At 46.0% G+C, this 18,202-nt stretch overlaps 1 protein-coding gene across 4 annotated transcripts in view; it reads left to right on the top strand.

Annotated features, from left to right (window-relative positions):
• Positions 1–14,808: 14,808 nt before the first annotated feature.
• TMED10 (transmembrane p24 trafficking protein 10) overlaps positions 14,809–18,202 on the top strand; it is a 44,466-nt gene continuing 41,072 nt past the window's right edge. For 3 of the 4 annotated variants that reach the window (XR_004348464.1, XR_004348465.1, XM_032622843.1), the window contains exon 1: positions 14,826–15,667. Coding sequence is in view for 2 of the 4 variants with exons in the window: in XM_032622843.1 (XP_032478734.1) it covers positions 15,443–15,667 (225 nt within the window). In the remaining 2 variants the exon portion in view is untranslated. Of the gene's footprint in view, positions 15,668–18,202 lie in introns of all 4 variants that reach the window. The other variant, XM_032622840.1, reaches the window with a different exon arrangement.

Here is an 18,202-nt window from a genome sequence, read left to right as displayed (position 1 = left end):
ATGTGGGATCCTCCCAGACCGGGGCACGAACCCGTGTCCCCTGCATCGGCAGGTGGACTCTCAACCACTGCGCCACCAGGGAAGCCCCTGGGATTGGTGTTTTTAACAAGCTGCCCTGACAGTTCCGATGTTCAGTCAACTTTTCAAACTACTTTTTTTTTTTTTTTTTTTTCAAACTACTTTTTGAGACCTTGTGACTCGTGTCTCGTTGCTTCCTTCCATTCCCCATGGGCCCAGCCTGGTTCATTTCTTCCATGTTGGTTGACACTGAAAGCTCGCTAACACATTTCCTGCCCCTCTCTTATCTTAAAACACTTTAAAGGCAAACCAATGACTCCAAAGGACAGGAAAATCATACAGTAAAGAGAAATAGGATTTAGTGTCCAAAAAGAGCTTTCCTTCTTGGGAAAAGTCATCATGTAACCTCTCAAAACTGCACTTTTCCTCATCTTTAAAAACAGGGGTTAATAAATGTGCCCACATTACTGGGTTGTTATAAGGATCAAACAAAACTATTGATTCAAACACCTAGTGACATGCAATCTAAGCTAATCACATTATTTCTGTGCTCAGAAGCACTCAATGGCTACTGGAGCCTACATGTCTTGTCTGGTCTATCAGGCTGGCATCTCTTCCTCTGGCATCTCTTCCATCTCTCCCTTTCCCTGTTCAGCAGGATTCTGTAGGACAGTCAGTCCCAAAGCCTCTGTGGTGAGCACATGACCCAAGCTAAGCCAATCAGACTCTGTCCTGGGAATTTAAACTTTGAGTGGGGATTCAGGGATGAGAGGTTTGAAGTTGAGTCATAGATTCATCCTCTGGAGATCCCCTCTCGCTTGGTCAGCTCTTCCTTCAATTCTGTAAACTCGCCCATGTGCTTCCAACAGATTGTCTTCTTTTTCATTTCAGCTAACACAGAGTCTTCTGAAGCTAAAGAGCCCTAAATGATACAGCTCCCCATCATCTACAGAATGAAGCAGGTTAACTTCTCATCCTGTGTTACAGATTCTCCACATTGTGTTTATATCTCACGTAACGGCCCTTCCCTAACTAAGCTTAAGCCCCTGTGTGACAATCCCCTGGGAGCTAGCTACGTGACTGTTGGCATTTTATGGGCAAGAACGAGGTCTAACTCATTTGTGTCCTATGCCAGATGGCTTGACGTATTTTGATCAGATTTAATTGAGAACTAGCTCTGACATTTAAAAGTAAGAAAAGACATCCTGTGGCTCAGAGCAGAAATACTTTCCAGACACTAAGATGACAGAGAATCTGGGTATCAACCAAGTTCTGGGGATATTTTTAAAAGTATATACTAAAGGACATATCCTATTCCTTTGGCTAGGAATTAGCTTTGGAAGTTTAAGATAGAGGGCCCAACTGATGCTCAATGAGGCCAAATGCTCCTGGATTTATATAGTATAATCCTCTGAGTTATGCCTTTGGGTATTCAGAAAGGTTATTTGTACCATCAAGACATCCTGATGACCCACGAAATCTTACTCATAAGTGCTCAGTTCTGGGAACTTAAATCAAGATGTCTATAATTTTTTTTAAACAAAAAATTCTTAACTGATCTTAACAAAAAATAACTTAACTGGTGGCAAGACTGTCAGCAAATTCTCTTTCCCTTCCTTATCTGTCCTGGTCCCTCTGCTAACATTATTAGCTCCAGTCACCAACTAGCCATTGCTATCTGGGGCCACATTCACCAGAGATTTTATATTCCCTGATAGTGGAGAGAGGTAATGATTAAGGTAATTTCTCCTTCAAGAATGATGCAATGAACAAGACAACCTTGGAGTCCAGTAAACTGGGGTTTCTACCCTACTCTGGCACTTGTTAGTAGTTTAACTTCAAGCAAGTTATTTTCCCTCCCTAAGTCTCAGTTTCTTTATCTGTGGAATGGGGACAATAACACCGTCCCCCATCTCCAAGATTCTGATTCCGTTAGTCCGTGGTGGCTGTGGATCATTGGAATTTTGCTATGAGTATCAAACGTATGAAAAGCCAAGCCTAGTGCCTGGTTCTGAGTCTGTGCTCCATAAATGTTCCTTTCCCTTCTCCTCCAATGCTCTCTTCCCTAGTAACATCTGTTAATTTCCACTCCGGACCTCTAATCACATTATATACTGGTATATGTACATAAAAACAAGTGATTTTAATATATAAACGTATTCTATCTACATATTCATTCATTTGTTCAACAAATAGTTATTGAGAATCCATTTGCGCCAGGCACTGTGATTAGACCAGTTAGACAAGTTCCCTTTTCTCATGGGTCCTACTTTCTAGGAGGGGAGTGATGTGACAGGGAGGTGTAGGTGTGGTGGAGGAGTGCCATGTGGACTGGGCAGGTGAGGGAAGACTTCTCTGAAGAGGGGGCCTGTGAGATCCAGAGGGCAAGGAGGAGCCAACCTGCAACCAGACCAGGGAAGAGCACCCCAGGCAGAGGGCAGAGATGTTGAAGTGGGAAAGGAATAGGATCCGATTTTATGTTTAAAAAGTATCACTCTGGCTGCTGTGTCTCAGTGGATTACAAGAGGCCAGGATGGAAGCAAGTCCACGTGACTACAGAACATCACCCCGGACACGTGGACTCCCAGAGTTAGAAAGGAGGGCAGAGGAGCTCTGGCCCAGAGATGCATATGCAGGAATGACTGGGGGGCTCACCAGCCTGGGGAACACGGGTCCTCATCCCCACTTGCACAATCAGCTGGGGGCATTACTAACAAAATTTCAAGGATCCACAGCCACCACTACAGGCCAAGAGAATCAGAATCTCAAAGATGGGGCCAGGTTAATGGAATTTTTTTTTTTTTTTTTAACAAAACTCCCCAGGATATATTCAGAGTTGAGAATCATTGTGGCTGGGTGAACTCTCCAGGGCCCAAGCTCTCTCTGCTCCCTGAGACACCTTTCCAGTGTTGGACATCCCATTACTATGATGTTCTTTTTCAGAGTGGGCTAAAAATCAGTCCCTGGGTAGCTTCCCTGTACACCCACTCTTGGGAGGCCAGTCAGCAACTCTCTTTCTTCTATCCAACCCCCACCTTCACCCCCATTGTTGCACGTCACACCCACCATCACCCAAGGCAAATTTTGGCATAGGGGAGTGAAGGAAGTACGGAAACCTTGGATAGGAAAGAAGGAGTTGTCAGGCTTCCCTCCCTTCCCACCCCTGCAGGGGCCCCATCTAACAGGCTCTTGCACCCAGGGATACCGTGTAGGCTGCTCAGAGCCCAGCTTTGTGGCAGCAGTGGCGAACACGTGACCAGGAGGTGAACTGATGACTGTCCTCTCCCACCCAGTCCACACGTGCTACCAGAGAATTTGAGAACTGGAAGGGGCTTTAGCATAAGTAGCTTAATTCTAACTTAACTACGGGTGGGTGGGGGAGGGAGCCAGACACTAAATATAGTTAGTTTTGTATTTCTGGGGCATTCCTAGAAGCTTGAGAAGGGGGAAGGGAACTTGATCAACTGCATTCTGGCAGGCTTTGTGTTCTATAATTTACAGTCCTCACAAAAGCTCCATGGAACAGATGCTGTTCTTCTCATTGAGAGATTAGGCAACTGAGGTTCAAAGAGGTAAAGTAACTTGGCCAAGGTCACACGGCAGATCAGTGCCCAGGGCTCAGCCTTCATCTACCACTGTACCATGCTCCCTCTTGGTGTCCTTCTCTAGAATCTTCCTTCGGTAGACGGATAATCAGCATCACCTTTTCCCCAAGTCACCCCATTCGAGGCCAGGAGCCAGCTCTCCAATTCCTACTACCTATTGCCCATTACTCTGTGGCCTCTGCCCCCTGGGTGCCCTCTACCAGTGCCCAGCCTCTTCTGGCCCCTCTTTCCTCTTCCTCGACCATATTTCCAGAGCACGAAGAAACCCTAAAGTATTCAGAAAAAACCCAAACATGGAGGTTGAAAATGTGTCCATTTTGCTTGCATGTTTTGATGCAAGGGCTTAGGGAGGGAACTGCTTTCACTCCTGTTTTGACGTGTAGCCCATCACTTTACCAGCATTGCTATGATTTTGCATGCTGACTCCTCAGCCGTGGGAAATTTCCCAGCTGCTCCAGGCCTCCAATGATCTCTCCTTTAAAGGCTCTGCCCACAGTATTAGCACTCACCTAGGAAATCAGCTTATCCTGTAATGTTCTCTTTCTTTTTTTAAAAAAATTTGTTTATTGAATTTATTTATTTTTGGCTGCGTTGGGTCTTCGTTGCTGCGCGCTGGCTTTCTCTAGTTGCGGCGAGCAGAGGCCACTCTTTGTTGTGGCGCGCGGTCTTCTCATTACGGTGGCTTCTCTTGTTGTGGAGCACGGGCTCTAGGCGCGTGGGCCTCAGTAGTTGTGGCATGCGGTCTCAGTAGTTGTGGCTCTCGGGCTCTAGAGCACAGGCTCAGTAGTTGTGGCTTGCAGGCTCTATAGCGCAGGCTCAGTAGTTGCGGCACACAGGCTTAGTTGCTCCACAGCCTGTGGGATTTTCCAGGACAAGGGCTCGAACCCGTGTTCCCTGCATTGGCAGGCAGATTTTTAACCACTGCGCCACCAGGGAAGCCCCTGTAATGTTCTCTTGTCATTGCATATGGACATGTTATGACCCACCACTGCCACCAACTCATGTTAAACTGAGGGAGGATGTTCTATACTCCATCTGTGTTCCCCAACATCTGAGTTACTATTGAGCTCTTGTTGACTAACTGATTGGCTGATCTGTATACCAGGACCACTCAAATGAAACCTGAAAGGTGGCACCACACCTATTCCTAGACCTCAAAAGAGCAGGGACTAGAGAAAGAAGCCATTCTTTATGCTGTTTTGCTTTCACCGCAGAACTCAGTCCCTGGAGGAAGCCATTCCTATAACCACGATCCTCTCCCACCTGAAGGAAGCCTCCTCCAGCTCTTGGCAGAGCCTTGTCACCTCCTGCAGGAACTCAGGAGCTAACGTCATTATCTCAGGGGCTCTGCCAGGCCTTTTTTTTTTTTTTTTTTGCTGTACACGGGCCTCTCACTGTTGTGGCCTCTCCCGTTGCGGAGCACAGGCTCCGGACGCGCAGGCTCAGCGGCCATGGCTCACCGGCCCAGCCGCTCCGCGGCATGTGGGATCTTCCCAGATCGGGGCACGAACCCGTGTCCCCTGCATCGGCAGGCGGACTCTCAACCACTGCGCCACCAGGGAAGCCCTGCCAGGCCTTTTATGAATCTTATCTTAGTTAATTCCCACAGCCAGCCTAGGCAGCATTATTCCCATTTCACAGCTAAGAAAACTCAGGATCACAAAGGGTAAGTAGCTCACTCCAAGGTATGTAAGGACAGCTAGTAAAGAGCAGAAAAGGGACCAGAATCCAGGTGTGCCGGGCCACAAAGCATCAGGGCACCTAATGCTCCTGTGTGTGCTTCATCTTGAGCAGATTCACGGCTCTTCAAGGTGGAGACCAGGTTGGGGTTCCCCATAAGCCTTAGCATAGAGCAGGGGCGTAGTGAGTGTTTGCTCAGCAAATTGTTAGAGGAAGTTTACCCTGATTACCTATTGTGTGAGAAACAGCATTGGGGGAAAGAGGAAGTGTTTGCATAGTGATAAGGCCTGTGTGCCTGATGGTAGCCCCAGGCCCTGGGCCAGGGACAAGAAGTGGGCGGGTGGGCAGCAGAGTGGAGCCTGGCGAGAGGCACCTCCCTGACAGCGGCTGAAGGGAGTACTGGGGGGGAGGCCAGAGACCTAGGATTTAGTGGAGGACGGGAGCAGCATCCCAAAGGTTGACTGGCTTTGCTTCCCTGGCATCCAGGCCTACAGGTTTCCACCACCTAAAGGGGCTACAGAGACAGGGAGGGAAGAGGGAGGCATGCTCTCAGTGGACACCAGGGCCACCTGGGGGTTGAGGGAGTGGCTGTGTGTGAGGCAAGGGATTTGTGTTTGGGAGCCGCTGGGGGCAGATATAATGCTTTGAAGGTACTCCCCAGGAAGATGCAGGAGAAATATGGTTTGATCCAACACCTCTGAGGAGAAGACATTTTCTTGGAGGACCCCAGACCAAGGAGGCAAAGCATGGAAAACCATGGTTTGGAGGGATCAGAAAAGGCGGAGTTTGATATGGGGAGCTGGTTCCGAGAGATGGCTGGGCCTGATGAGGGCACAGGGTGTGCCTTCGGAGGGACCACAAAAGTAGAGGTGCAGGGGAGCAGAGGGAGTGGGGACCCAAGCGGATGCTGCACATCCTGGCCTCACCGTTCACTGACTGTGGGACTTTGGGCAAGTTACATAACCCGCCTGACCCTCAGTTTCTTTATCCATAAAATGGGAGATAATAGTACCACCTGCCTTATACCATTGTTGAGGGGGTAAAATGAGATAAAATATGTACTGAGCTTATCACTGTGCCCAGAAAAGAAAAAGATTCAATAAATGTTAGCAGTAGCTGGTGATGGTGAGGTATGTTCCTGGGAGGGAGGGATCTAGAAATACAGTGAAAAAATAAGCCACTGCCAGCCTATTCTGTTTCATGACAACTTAAATTTACTGAGTGCATACTATGTGCCAGAAACTATTCTCAATGCTGTAAATATTTTATTTCATTTAATCCTCATCACAGGCTTAGGAGATAGACACTATAATTTTCCTCATTTACATGAGGAAGCAGAAGCACAGAGAGTTTGGGTAATTAGACTGAAGTCACACAGTTAATAGGTAACAGAACTCGGGAATTCTGATTCCAGGACCACACACTTACATCCTGCCTCTCATCTGCTTAGATAAATGTAAGACATCTAGAGATAGAGCAGACAACTGGTCATGGAGTACACAGCAAGGCATGGGGCTTCTCAAACCTCTATTGCACCAGAATCTCCTAGGGAGGTGATCTAAAATGTGCACACCGGGGCACCATGCCCAGAAAACCTGACTCTGGCAGCAGTGAGAGTGGTAGGGCTGGGGCAAGGGAGGACAGAAATTTGTATTTTTAATCAGCTCCGTAGGTGATTCTGATGCAGGTGGTCTAGAGGTGGGAGGGGAACACATAGACAGTGCAGTGAGTGAAGTGGTGGCTTCACCTTTGCGAGCCTGCGATTTCTTCACTATGTTTTGGACGCATGCTTATAAGAAGTCAAAGAAAGGCTCTGTTCTCAGTCTCTGGCTTCACATTTTACAAAGGATGAAGTCAACACCTAGATGGTGTAATTTCTAGCCCCAGGTCGCCCAGTGAGTGGGTGGCAGGGCAGAGCCAGGACCCCTATCTAGAGCACATACCTCCTGTGGGAAGCCCAGTTCATGGCTCTCAGTGTGGGCTTGCCAGGAAGTCCAGGTTATTGTAATGCTGGAATGTTTTTACTTTAACTTCACTCCAAAAGAGTCGATTCTCTCTAATGATTTTGCTTGGTGGTGAGTCTCTTTGCCCCTGACCAACATGTAGGTAGTGGCTTTTGACCTCTGGCTTAGAGACTCTGATGGTTCCCTTCCACACTGCTGGGTCTTCTGCTTTAGGGATGCAAGTTGAGCTTTCTTCAGAAGCCGCTATCTGAAATGCAGAAGTTGGCCATCTGTAGAACTGACAGCACTGGCTGTGGTCTGTGAAACACCAAATCTTGGAGAAGTACCTCTTTAGAAAGGTTATTAATACTTCCTTTGCCCACGTGCCGCGATGATTTTGTGCAAGAAAGAAAAAAAAGAGCCTCCCTCATGTGCCTGCGGAGAGAGCTTCCTCCTCATCTGAAGCCCTGGCTTCCCATTCCTCCCTCTTTGCTAACACTTGAGCTGGCAGAACGTGGCTGGCCCAGGAATGAACCTTGTCCCCAAGCTGGTGTTCCAGATACTCTCCTTACCAGAGGTCTAATTTCGTGTCGTGTTCCAGGAGAAAGGGCAGCAGTGCTTGAGCTGGAGAAACAGGGATGTAAGTCAGACTGAGAAATATTTATTGAGTGCACGCTGCTTGGAAGGCATGGAAAGGTTAGGTATTGAAATAGGAATGGCCATGGGTTAGGTGGAGCATTAGTTTTCAACTCCGGATGCATGTTGGATCACAGAGAAGTTTTAAAAAATCCAAATGCCCAGGTTGCACCCATACCATTTACATCAGAATGTCTGGGGGGGTGTAGTGGAAGTAGCCAGACATCAGTATTTATTAAAGATCCCCAGATGGTTCCAGCGTGCAGCAGAGTTAGGGAACCACTGAAATATGCTATTGCCCTGGACAAGACCCAGATATTCTGTTTTCATTGGTCTGCATTGGGTCCTAGGTGGGTCCTAGGCACTGGCATTCTTTAAAAAGCTGCCAGGTGATTTCAGTGTGCAAAGGTGATTCAAGTAAATAATAAAGGGAAAGGCATGTGGGCATTATCAAGATGCCCACAGCTGGTGGTCTTTCCCCATCTATATGGTCTGTAATCGCTCACAAGATGGAGCTTTTGCGGAGGGAGAAAGAGTTTTGGTGGATTTCAGAGACAGCTGGTGATGGTAGACACCAGGTGCTGACCACTTAGTAGCCTATCAAGGAAAATGCGTTGGAGAGAAAACAAAATTTCCTTAGAACCAGGAGTGAAGGCCAAAAACGGTGTAATCCTCTGCTCTAGGTCACCAGGCTTTAAGGTCTCAAAACAGTTTTGAAGTAATCCCAAGTGCTCTTAGGATCTGCATGTGTACAGGCTTCAGGCATGGCTGTTTCCAGGGGTTTGGGGGTACATGCCATTTGGCTCTCTATTAATCCTCCTTTGGAGCGCCTCAACTCTGGGGCTACTTCCACAAAGCACTGAGCAATTTCCCCATTTCTTTCTTTCCTTCTCAGTACTTTTATTTCTTCTCAGAAGCATAAGTGGCTACAGACATAAGGTAAACATGGGGTCCCTGCAGTTCCCATCTTACCTCCCTGATCCTACCTCCTTCCCCCACTAGAGTCTCATCTTCACAGCTCTTCTTTTTTTGTCCCTAGGTTCTTCCACTCCAACTGGTCCAGTGGATTTCTTTTCATCTCATTCCTGTCTTGGGATTCTGCCTTCCTGGCCTCCAGGACTTCATCTCTCTGCCCTGGGCTCTGGGGCTGGTGTTCTCCATAAGCAAACAGTGCTGATGGCACAGAGGTGACACCTACCTTCTATTCCTGTTCTTTTCAGCTTTGGTTTGCTCTCAAGACATGTGGGTAGTGGTGACAGTTCATGTCATGGTTCTTATGTTTTCTGGAACTTCTTCTTTGGGGACATATTTTTTATCTTTTGCTTACATCATTTCTAAAATTCTTGCTAGTAATTTTTTGTTAAATCCAGACTTAATGTTCTCAGCTCATATATATCACTAGAAGAACTTTGATCCTGGCAATAAGGATTTACAGGCTGTAACTTAAAGGCTGGGTCCTGATAGTTTAACTCGACAATGTTCTAGAGACAACACTGATGAAGGGCATTAATTGTGATGGAGGGTTGGTGAGGAGGTCATGCTTCCTACTAGAAAGATAAAAATTCAGCATCATGGGAGTCTGGAGAGGAAGATAAATCTTGTTTTTTCAAGCAAAGTGAATTGAGGCGAGACGCTAATTGATGCTACAAGTTTTGCATTAACTATTAACATCTTTATGGATTTTCTGAAAGACTTAAATTTACTTAAACCCCACAAAAGTTGTATTTTGAATATAAGTGAGGGTAGAAAAAGAGAACCCAGAAGAATCTAAAACTTCTTAGTAGAGTGGGAACTAAATAATAAAGATCATGTTTTATCAAATGTAATTATGTCTGAAAACCGGTCTGCAGTTAGGAGCTCTCATTTCTATTCTCAGCTCTAACACTGACTCATCATATGGCTTGAAGCAAGTCACTAAACAACATTGGACCTCAACTTCTCCAGATGAAAAAATGACAATTAAAATACTAGATAGAGGAACTAGCATTTATGGAGCAACTGCTCTATGTCAATGTGCTAAGTGCTTTATATTATGTTGCAGTATTTCATTCAGCAAATATTTGTTGACCGCCCAGTGTGTACAGGACATTGTGCCTGGCCTCAGGGAACAAAGCAAAGATCTTGCTCTCTTAGAGCTTAAGTTCCATTCGGGTTGGGTGATAATAAACAAAAAAGAAAGAAAGGAAGAAAGAAAGAAAGAAGGAAGGAAAGAAAGAAAGAAAGAAAGAAAGAAAGAAAGAAAGAAAGAAAGAAAGAAAGAAAGAAAAAGAAAGAGAGAAAAAGAAAGGAAGGACAAGATACTCTCAAATAGTCACAAGTGCTATATAGATAATAACACCAGATCATGTGATAGAAAGTAACCTGGGGACAGGGTTACTTATGTAAGGTGGGAGGTGACATTGGAATTGGGACCTGAACAGCAGAAGCAGTTTGCAGAGCCCAGAATCCATGGGACAAGATGTGGAGAAGAGAGTTCCAGGTAGGCATTAAGTGCAAAGGCCCGATGCAGGTAGGAGCTTACATTGTTTGGAAGGCCAGGTGACTGTAGGAGAGTGAATGGGTGGGTGGTAGGAAGAAGTGATCACTGGGTAAGATGAGATTATAGAGGTAGGCAGGAGCCCGACTGCAGTGGCTTTGGGGCTGTGGAAAGGTATTTGAGCTTTATTCTGATTGGCCTGATTTATATTTTTTAAAGAAAATCACTTGAGGTGTATTAAGGAACATGATTATAGTGGTGCAAGAATGGAAGCAGAGACAACAGTAAGTAGGGAGGCTGTTGTCTTATCTAGGTGAGAGAAGAAACGTTTCTGTAAAGGGTCAGATGGCACATATGTTAAGCTCTCTTGCACACATTCTTTTTTTTTTTTTTTTTTTTGCCGTACGCGGGCCTCTCCCGCTGCAGAGCAACAGGCTCCGGATGCACAGGCCCAGCGGCCATGGCCCACGGGCACAGCCGCTCCGCGGCATGTGGGATCCTCCCGGACCAGGGCACGAACCCACGTCCCCTGCATCGGCAGGTGGACTCCCAACCACTGCACCACCAGGGAAGTCCCTCTTGCACACATTCTGTTTCTCTTCCTCACTCTCCTGATCCTCCTCCTTTTTTTTTTTTTTTTTTTGTGGTACGCGGGCCTCTCACTGTTGTGGCCTCTCCCATTGCGGAGCACAGGCTCCAGACGCGCAGGCTCAGTGGCCATGGCTCACAGGCCCAGCCGCTCCGCGGCATGTGGGATCTTCCCGGACCGGGACACGAACCTGTGTCCCCTGCATCAGCAGGCGGACCCTCAACCACTGCGCCACCAGGGAAGCCCCTCCTTCTTTTTTAACAACCCTCTGCAAATGTAGAAACCATTCTTGGCTCTTGGGTGATACAAAAACAGGAGGTTGCCTGCTGGATTAGGCCTGACCAGCTGGGCAGTAGTATGCCGACCCCTAGCTTAGAGAGAAGTAGAAACTGATCAGCATATATTTAGGACACAGAACTGGTAGGACTTGCTGATGAACTGCTCTGTGTGGGGTAGGGTTAAGAGAAAGAGGAAACAAGGATGGCCTCAGTGAAGAAGTAGAAAGTGGTGTCATTTACTAAGATGGGGAAGCAGCAGATTTGGGAATAGGGGGAGAGGGGATATAAAGAGTTAAGTATGAGTTGCCTATTAGTCATTCAAGTGGAGATGTCAAGTGGGGAGCCTGATATAGACTCTGGAGTTTAGGGGAGAGGTCAGGGCTGGATATTCACATTTGGGAGTTATCGGTCTATGGATGCATTTAAAGTCATGGACTGGATGAGATCACACAGAGTGCAGTGCAGAGGTTCCAGGACCAGCTCCCGGGGGACTCTAGAACTTAGAGGACCCATAGAAAAGGTCCTAGGAATCACTCTCTGGGTCAAAGAGTATGACACATGACAAATTGTTTTCCAAAAGGGTCTTTTGCCTCTTCACAGAATGCATCTTGTTTTCGCTATTTAAATATACCCTGTGAGTGGGACTGTACAAATGAATGGGCGGGGGGGGGGCACTGGAGTTAGGAATCCTTGACAGCTTTTGCATTGGAGCTGGGGATCCTCAAGCCACACCAGAGGATTAGTCTGGTTAAAGGAGTCATCAAAGGGCCATAGCTCTTCCAGGGACTTCCAACCACCGAATTGCCCAGCAAGGTTATTACAAATCAGATTTTTAATAAGAGCTTCTGAATCACTGTCTGGAGTGAGATGTGTTTTAAACAAACTCCCTCTCACACAAACAAAAGTTTGCGAAACTTGTGGCTTAAGGATAGACTGGCTGGAGGGTGTGTCCTAGTGACATCTCTTCACCTCCACAGTCTGGGGGGTGGGGGGATGGGGGTTCAGGAGTCTTAGGTGAGACTGGCTGGGGAAGTTTCAGGATGATGGGATGGCAGAGGACTGTTAGGCCAGGAAAAAACAGTTTCTCTAGTTGAGGGACACTTTCCATTTGCTCTCCAATTCAGAATGAGGCCTTTTCCCCAAACAGATGTAAAATGGTACCTTGTTTAATGCTGATGCAGAGTTCAAAAATTCTAGTTCCCTAGGAATATCTACTCTGCCCTCTAGTTACACAGCACAGAGGGTAGATTTTTTTTTCCCACTGTCCTTATATGGAAACAAGATCACATTTTTCAATTTAAAAAAAAAGATATGAGGACTTTCCTGGTGGCGCAGTGGTTAAGAATCTGCCTGCCAATGCAGGGGACACGGGTTCTAGCCCTAGTCCGGGAAGATCCCACAACTAAGCCCGTGTGCCACAACTACTGAGCCTGCACTCTAGAGCCCACAAGCCACAACTACTGAGCCCACGTGCTGCAACTACTGAAGCGCGTGTGCCTAGAGCCCTTGCTCCATGACAAAGAGAAGCCACCGCAACAAGAAGCCCGTGCATGGCAACGAAGAGTAGCCTCCACTCGCCGCAACTCGAGAAAGCCCGCACGCAGCAATGAAGACTCTACGCAGCCAAAAGTAAGAAAATAAAAATAAAAAAATTTATTTAAAAAATATGCTCATTGTTGGTGAAACTGAATTAGTACCTACATTTTGGATACATTATGGATTAAATAAATTTGTTTGAAAACAGCTAAGGAATAATGGAAGAAATTTGCTGTTAGACCTTCTGCTAGGAGCTAAGGAATTAATCTTGCATTCATTGAACCATTATTTATTGTGCCTTCTAAGTGCCAGGCACTATTTTAGATTCAGGAAATAAAGCAATGAATAAAATGGACAAAAATTCCTGCCCCTGACACAACAGATATCCTAGTTAGGGAGACAGATCAATAAGTGTGATAAATAAGTGAAATGTATGCAGAAACTAGATAGGGATGAGTACGAAGGAGAAAAATATAAAGGAGGGAATGGGGGACAGGAAAGAGCTGGGGGCCAGGATAAGTGAGAATATAGAACAGGAAAGGACTTAAGAGCTGTGACTGCAGAAAGTAACTCAATTTCCCTAAGTCTCAGTTTCTTCACCTGTAAAATAATATGTAATAGCACCTTTCTGAAGATGGTTCAGGCCCTCAGACTGACTCTGTCACTTTTAAACTATGGGACTTTGGGTACAAAAGTTCTCTGGCCTCTCAGAACCTCAGTTTCCTCATCTGTAAAATCAACAGATTTCCCCAGCCTATGTCCCATGGGTTTTGAAAACGCCAAATGAGATCATTAATATTTGTGAAAATATTTTAAAACATATAAGCTATTATTTAAATGTAAGAAATTTAAAGAAAACACACACACAGGTATTTTATGGGTTGCAGATCTCTTGCTGATGGTCAGCAGAGCCTCAGGACTGAGAGTAAACAATGAATTAGATAACGGCTTGGTTCTGATTCCCTGCACTGGCAGGGAAAAGGCCAGTGCAGATTATCAGGATGTAGTGAGTAGATGAACAATCATATCTTAGATCAGGGATAAAATAATCAAACTAAATGTTCCTAAGTAGACACCTCATAAGGTAATTATTATATGACATTTGTCAAATTTTAAAATGCTTTACAGCTCCTTTATGTTTGTTCTTGTTTTGTTCGTGGGACTTCAGTTCCAGGAAAAGAATGAAAGAAGTTATAAATACAGAACAATTATTTAATTTACTAAGAACAGACAGTCCATCTTCTGGGTATTTCTGTAGATGCTCAATAAACATGAATCGAAGTAGATAATTCTAAACATAGGCTGTGGAGTACTCCTTTTTTATCTTCCTATTTTCTTCAGCCCTGAATATTTGATAGCATCCCCATAATGGTTTGTTAAATCAATAAACATGTCGGTATGCATGCATGCTATAGTGTCTGGCACACAGTAGGTAGTCAGTAAATATGTGTTAAATGAAAGCGTGAATGATTACCATGTAAATTTTCTTACTATAGACTAGCCAATTTGATCCCTAAAGTAATTTAAACACTTAAAACACACCAATACTTGCTTTCCCTGCATAACGCTTACCTGGTAAACTGCATTAGGTTCATCTCCCACAGTGGGCTAACACAAGGTTTTATTCAATTTAAATACAGAATCCAAATTTAGCTTGAATAGTACCTAGCAGAGTAGGTGCTCAATGTTTGCTAACTAAGATGCACATTCAGAAATCAGTTATTCGTAGGGGGCTTCCGTGGTGGCGCTCGTGGTTGAGAACCTGCCTGCCAATGCAGGGAACACGGGTTCGAGCCCTGGTCTGGGAAGATCCCACATGCCGCGGAGCAACTGGGCCGGTGAGCCACAACTACTGAGCCTGCGCGTCTGGAGCCTGTGCTCCGCAACAAGAGAGGCCGAGACAGTGAAAGGCCCGCGCACCGCGCACCGCGCAGAAGAGTGGACCCCGCTCGCCGCAACTAGAGAAAGCCCTCGCACAGAAACGACGACCCAACACTGCCAAAAATAAATAAATAAATTTATTTTAAAAAAAAAGAAAAGAAATCAGTTATTCCAGCCCAAATACCCGGCTCAGGAGCATGAACTGGACACCTCCAGCTCACATTCACCAGGTGACCTCTACCCCTTCTCTGAGGTTCTGGCCCCCGCTCGCCTAATAGCCAAATTAGAATCTTTTCTCAGCCTCTCGAAGTCTTCCTCTCAAGTGCTCAATGTCCCAATTGTCACCAAAGCGCTGGGACAACGCAACCTCTTCCCCACGTCCGGTGCGCCTGGGAGGTTGGTGGGCGGGCCCAGCGATGGGCTTTGTGGCTGTTTCCTATTGGGGCTTGGTTGCTATGGTATCACCGACCTTAAAACTCGCGGGCGCTACTTCCGGATGTTCAAGGAGAATTGCTTCCTGTGCTGCCCGTACTTGCTATGGTCGACTGGGCGGTCACAGAGCTTAACAAAAATGACTTTTTCCGGAAGCTTCTAGAAAACCTCATTTAACCACTTTAATTTGAAGGCATTACGTGGTATCATATGCCTTCTTCCCTTTCAAAAGATTCACTATACATTTTTCATCTATTTGCCAGCCTCCAAAATGGCGCCAGCGGCATTGGAAGGTCAGAGGTGAGTTACGTGATCCCTCCCGGTTCCGGCGCGATAGAGGCCCAGGGTGGTGAACAGTCTCCGGCACGATGTCTGGTTTCTCTGGGCCACGGGCCCAGCGTGGCCCTTACCCGTTAGCGTTGCTGCTTTTACTCCTGCTTGGCCCCACCTCGGTCCTCGCCATCTCCTTCCATCTGCCTGTTAACTCCCGCAAGTGCCTCCGCGAAGAGATCCACAAGGACCTGCTGGTGACGGGCGCGTACGAGATCACCGACCAGTCTGGGGGCGCCGGCGGCCTACGCACCCATCTTAAGGTGAGGTACTGGGTGGGGCGGGGAGAGAAGACTGAAAGAGTCGGCGAGGTAGCTGGGGACTCGAGAGTCCGGCGGGCGGAGGCCTGGAGGGCGGTCTGGCCTCCCGGAGCGCTAAAGGGCGAGCTGTCGAGACCGCCCCCTCACCCCGCTTGTTGGCTGTCGCGGGGCGGAGCTGGGCGCCAAAGCTGGGAGCCCATTGAAGGGCCGCCCGGCCTTGGCGGATGTGGTGACAGCTGAGCGGCGACGGCCTTGACTTTGGGTCCTTGTCACGGTCCTATACCTGTTTTGGTCTTAGGTACCTTGAACTGTAACTAGGGTCTCCAAAGAAGTCTTTGGATGCTGATTATGTGTAGGGACCGGCATCTTAAGACACCTGGATGCCTGCAGGAAAACGACGGAAGCACTGAAGCTTACTGTGAATAACAAAAAGCTGTTATTTCTTGGGCATCAGCTGTGTGTCAGGTCCTGTGCTACTGTACACATATTACCATTTAGTTCGTACACTACCCTACGAAGTAGATACTGTTAGCCTCATTTTACACACGAGGAAACTGAGGCTCAGAGAGGTAGTAGAACATATTGGTGTCAGAGCTGGAATTGATTCTTAGTTTGGGAGTTAAGTAAGGTGACAGAAAAGTGCTGCAATCTTATTCTTTTTGTTTTTTATTTGTAATTCCTGTGATTGATTAAAGTCGATTACTGGTCACAAAACGGTTTCAGTCTCTAGTCCTTTCCTTTTTGGCACCCCCGAGTATGGACTTGGCCAAGTTTTCGGTAAATTTCAGTGATACTCTTGGATGGTGACAACTACTACTATAGTGCCGTTTGGTCCCATATTACATTTAGGATGACCGGGCCTGATCTTTGAAACGTTAATATAATTTGATATGTGTCAAGATTCGATTGTATTTTAGGTAATTTTATTCATTCACTATAAGCACGTGGTTTTTGTTTTTAACAGAATGGGTCTTGAACTAAACAGGAAGAAACATTTTTACATTTTAATAGAGCTTCAGGTATAATAAGACCATAATTTATTTTTAAGGTATTGGAACCCAGTAGTGGTAACAGATGCAGTTTATATAGACTTTATTTGAGAGATATAAACTAGTTTCAGTGCTGTTGCACCATGAGCCAGCCTTTTGTTATTCTCTTCAGATACCAAACACCTTTGGCCAAGAAAGAGATGATGGCATAATTTTTTTGTTTGTTTGTTTTTTGTTTTTTGTTTTTTGTGGTATGCGGGCCTCTCGCTGTTGTGGCCTCTCCCAGTGCGGAGCACAGGCTCCGGATGCGCAGGCTCAGCGGCCATGGCTCACGGGCCCAGCCGCTCCGCGGCATGTGGAATCTTCCCGGACCGGGGCACGAACCTGCATCCCCTGCATCGGCAGGCGGACTCTCAGCCACTGCGCCACCAGGGAAGCCCGATGGCATAATTTTATATGCTTAGATAACAACATTTTGGGGGTCGTGCTTCTGGCTCTTCAAAGGATGTGTAGTGCATAGAATCAGAGAATTTGAGCAATGAGAGTTTACTCTCATCTTTAGTGTTGCCCCCTCTGATTTGTACTTACGTTTTAAAACCCTCCCGTGGCTGACTGTTCTTCATCTGGTAAAATGTAAATTTCCCAGCGTACTCTGTAGCGTTCTTCATGACCTGTTCCTGAAGCTTTGTATGCTTTGTCACTCCTCACTTTGCATTTTACATATGAACCTCCCTGAACAGTACCCTAAACTCACTTATTTTCATCTTATATTGTAATTACTTATATTTATATTTTGTCTTCCTCATTAGACTGTTAGTATCCTGAGGGCAGGAATTATTTTCATGTTTGTATTTTTCAGAATGTCAGGCGTACTGCCTTGCTTCTAGTAAGCACTGAATACAGGAAGCATATAGTGTAGCATAGTCTTATGGGAATTACATCTGTATCCAAGGCTGCTGAAGGGACCTTGACAGCAGGACTCTGTGCATCTACGCACTAGCATTTTACCATCAGAGTTGCTCTCCCCATGTCTGCTCTGTTCTCTTGCCACTAACCAGCTTAATCGGACTACTCCTGGGGTCCTTAACCTAAACGCCAAGTAGGTAATGTAAATGAATGAATTGGGCCAGCTATAAGAAAAACAGTGGTGATGTTAAATGGGAGATAATTGGGAGTAGTGGAAACTGTCAGTTTGGAGTAGCCAGTACTCATCTCTTGATGAGGGCCTGTTGCCACACCTGATTTTTCAAATGAAGTCAGAAATCTAGATTTTCATGTGAAAGCTCCTGGTTTTAAAATGTCACCAACGAATTCAAATCAATTTTGGCATTTGTTTATTTTCAGTTTTATAGAGAAGAGTGCAGTCAGTCCACTGTGTACACATTACCCAGATTCAACAGTTATCAGGTTCTTGTCACACTTGTTTCATCTTAACTATTTCTCCCTTCTCATTTTATGCTGAACTGTTTTAAAGTAAATCCTAGATATCGTGGTATTTCAGTCCTTCATAATTCAGGATGAATCTCTTAAAAATTATGAACTTAATCAC

The sequence above is a fragment of the Phocoena sinus genome, chromosome 2 (genome assembly GCF_008692025.1).
Source record: "Phocoena sinus isolate mPhoSin1 chromosome 2, mPhoSin1.pri, whole genome shotgun sequence".
Classification (NCBI taxonomy): Eukaryota; Metazoa; Chordata; class Mammalia; order Artiodactyla; family Phocoenidae; genus Phocoena; species Phocoena sinus.
Note: the sequence above shows the minus strand (reverse complement) of the source record. Positions and strands in the feature narration are given on the sequence as shown.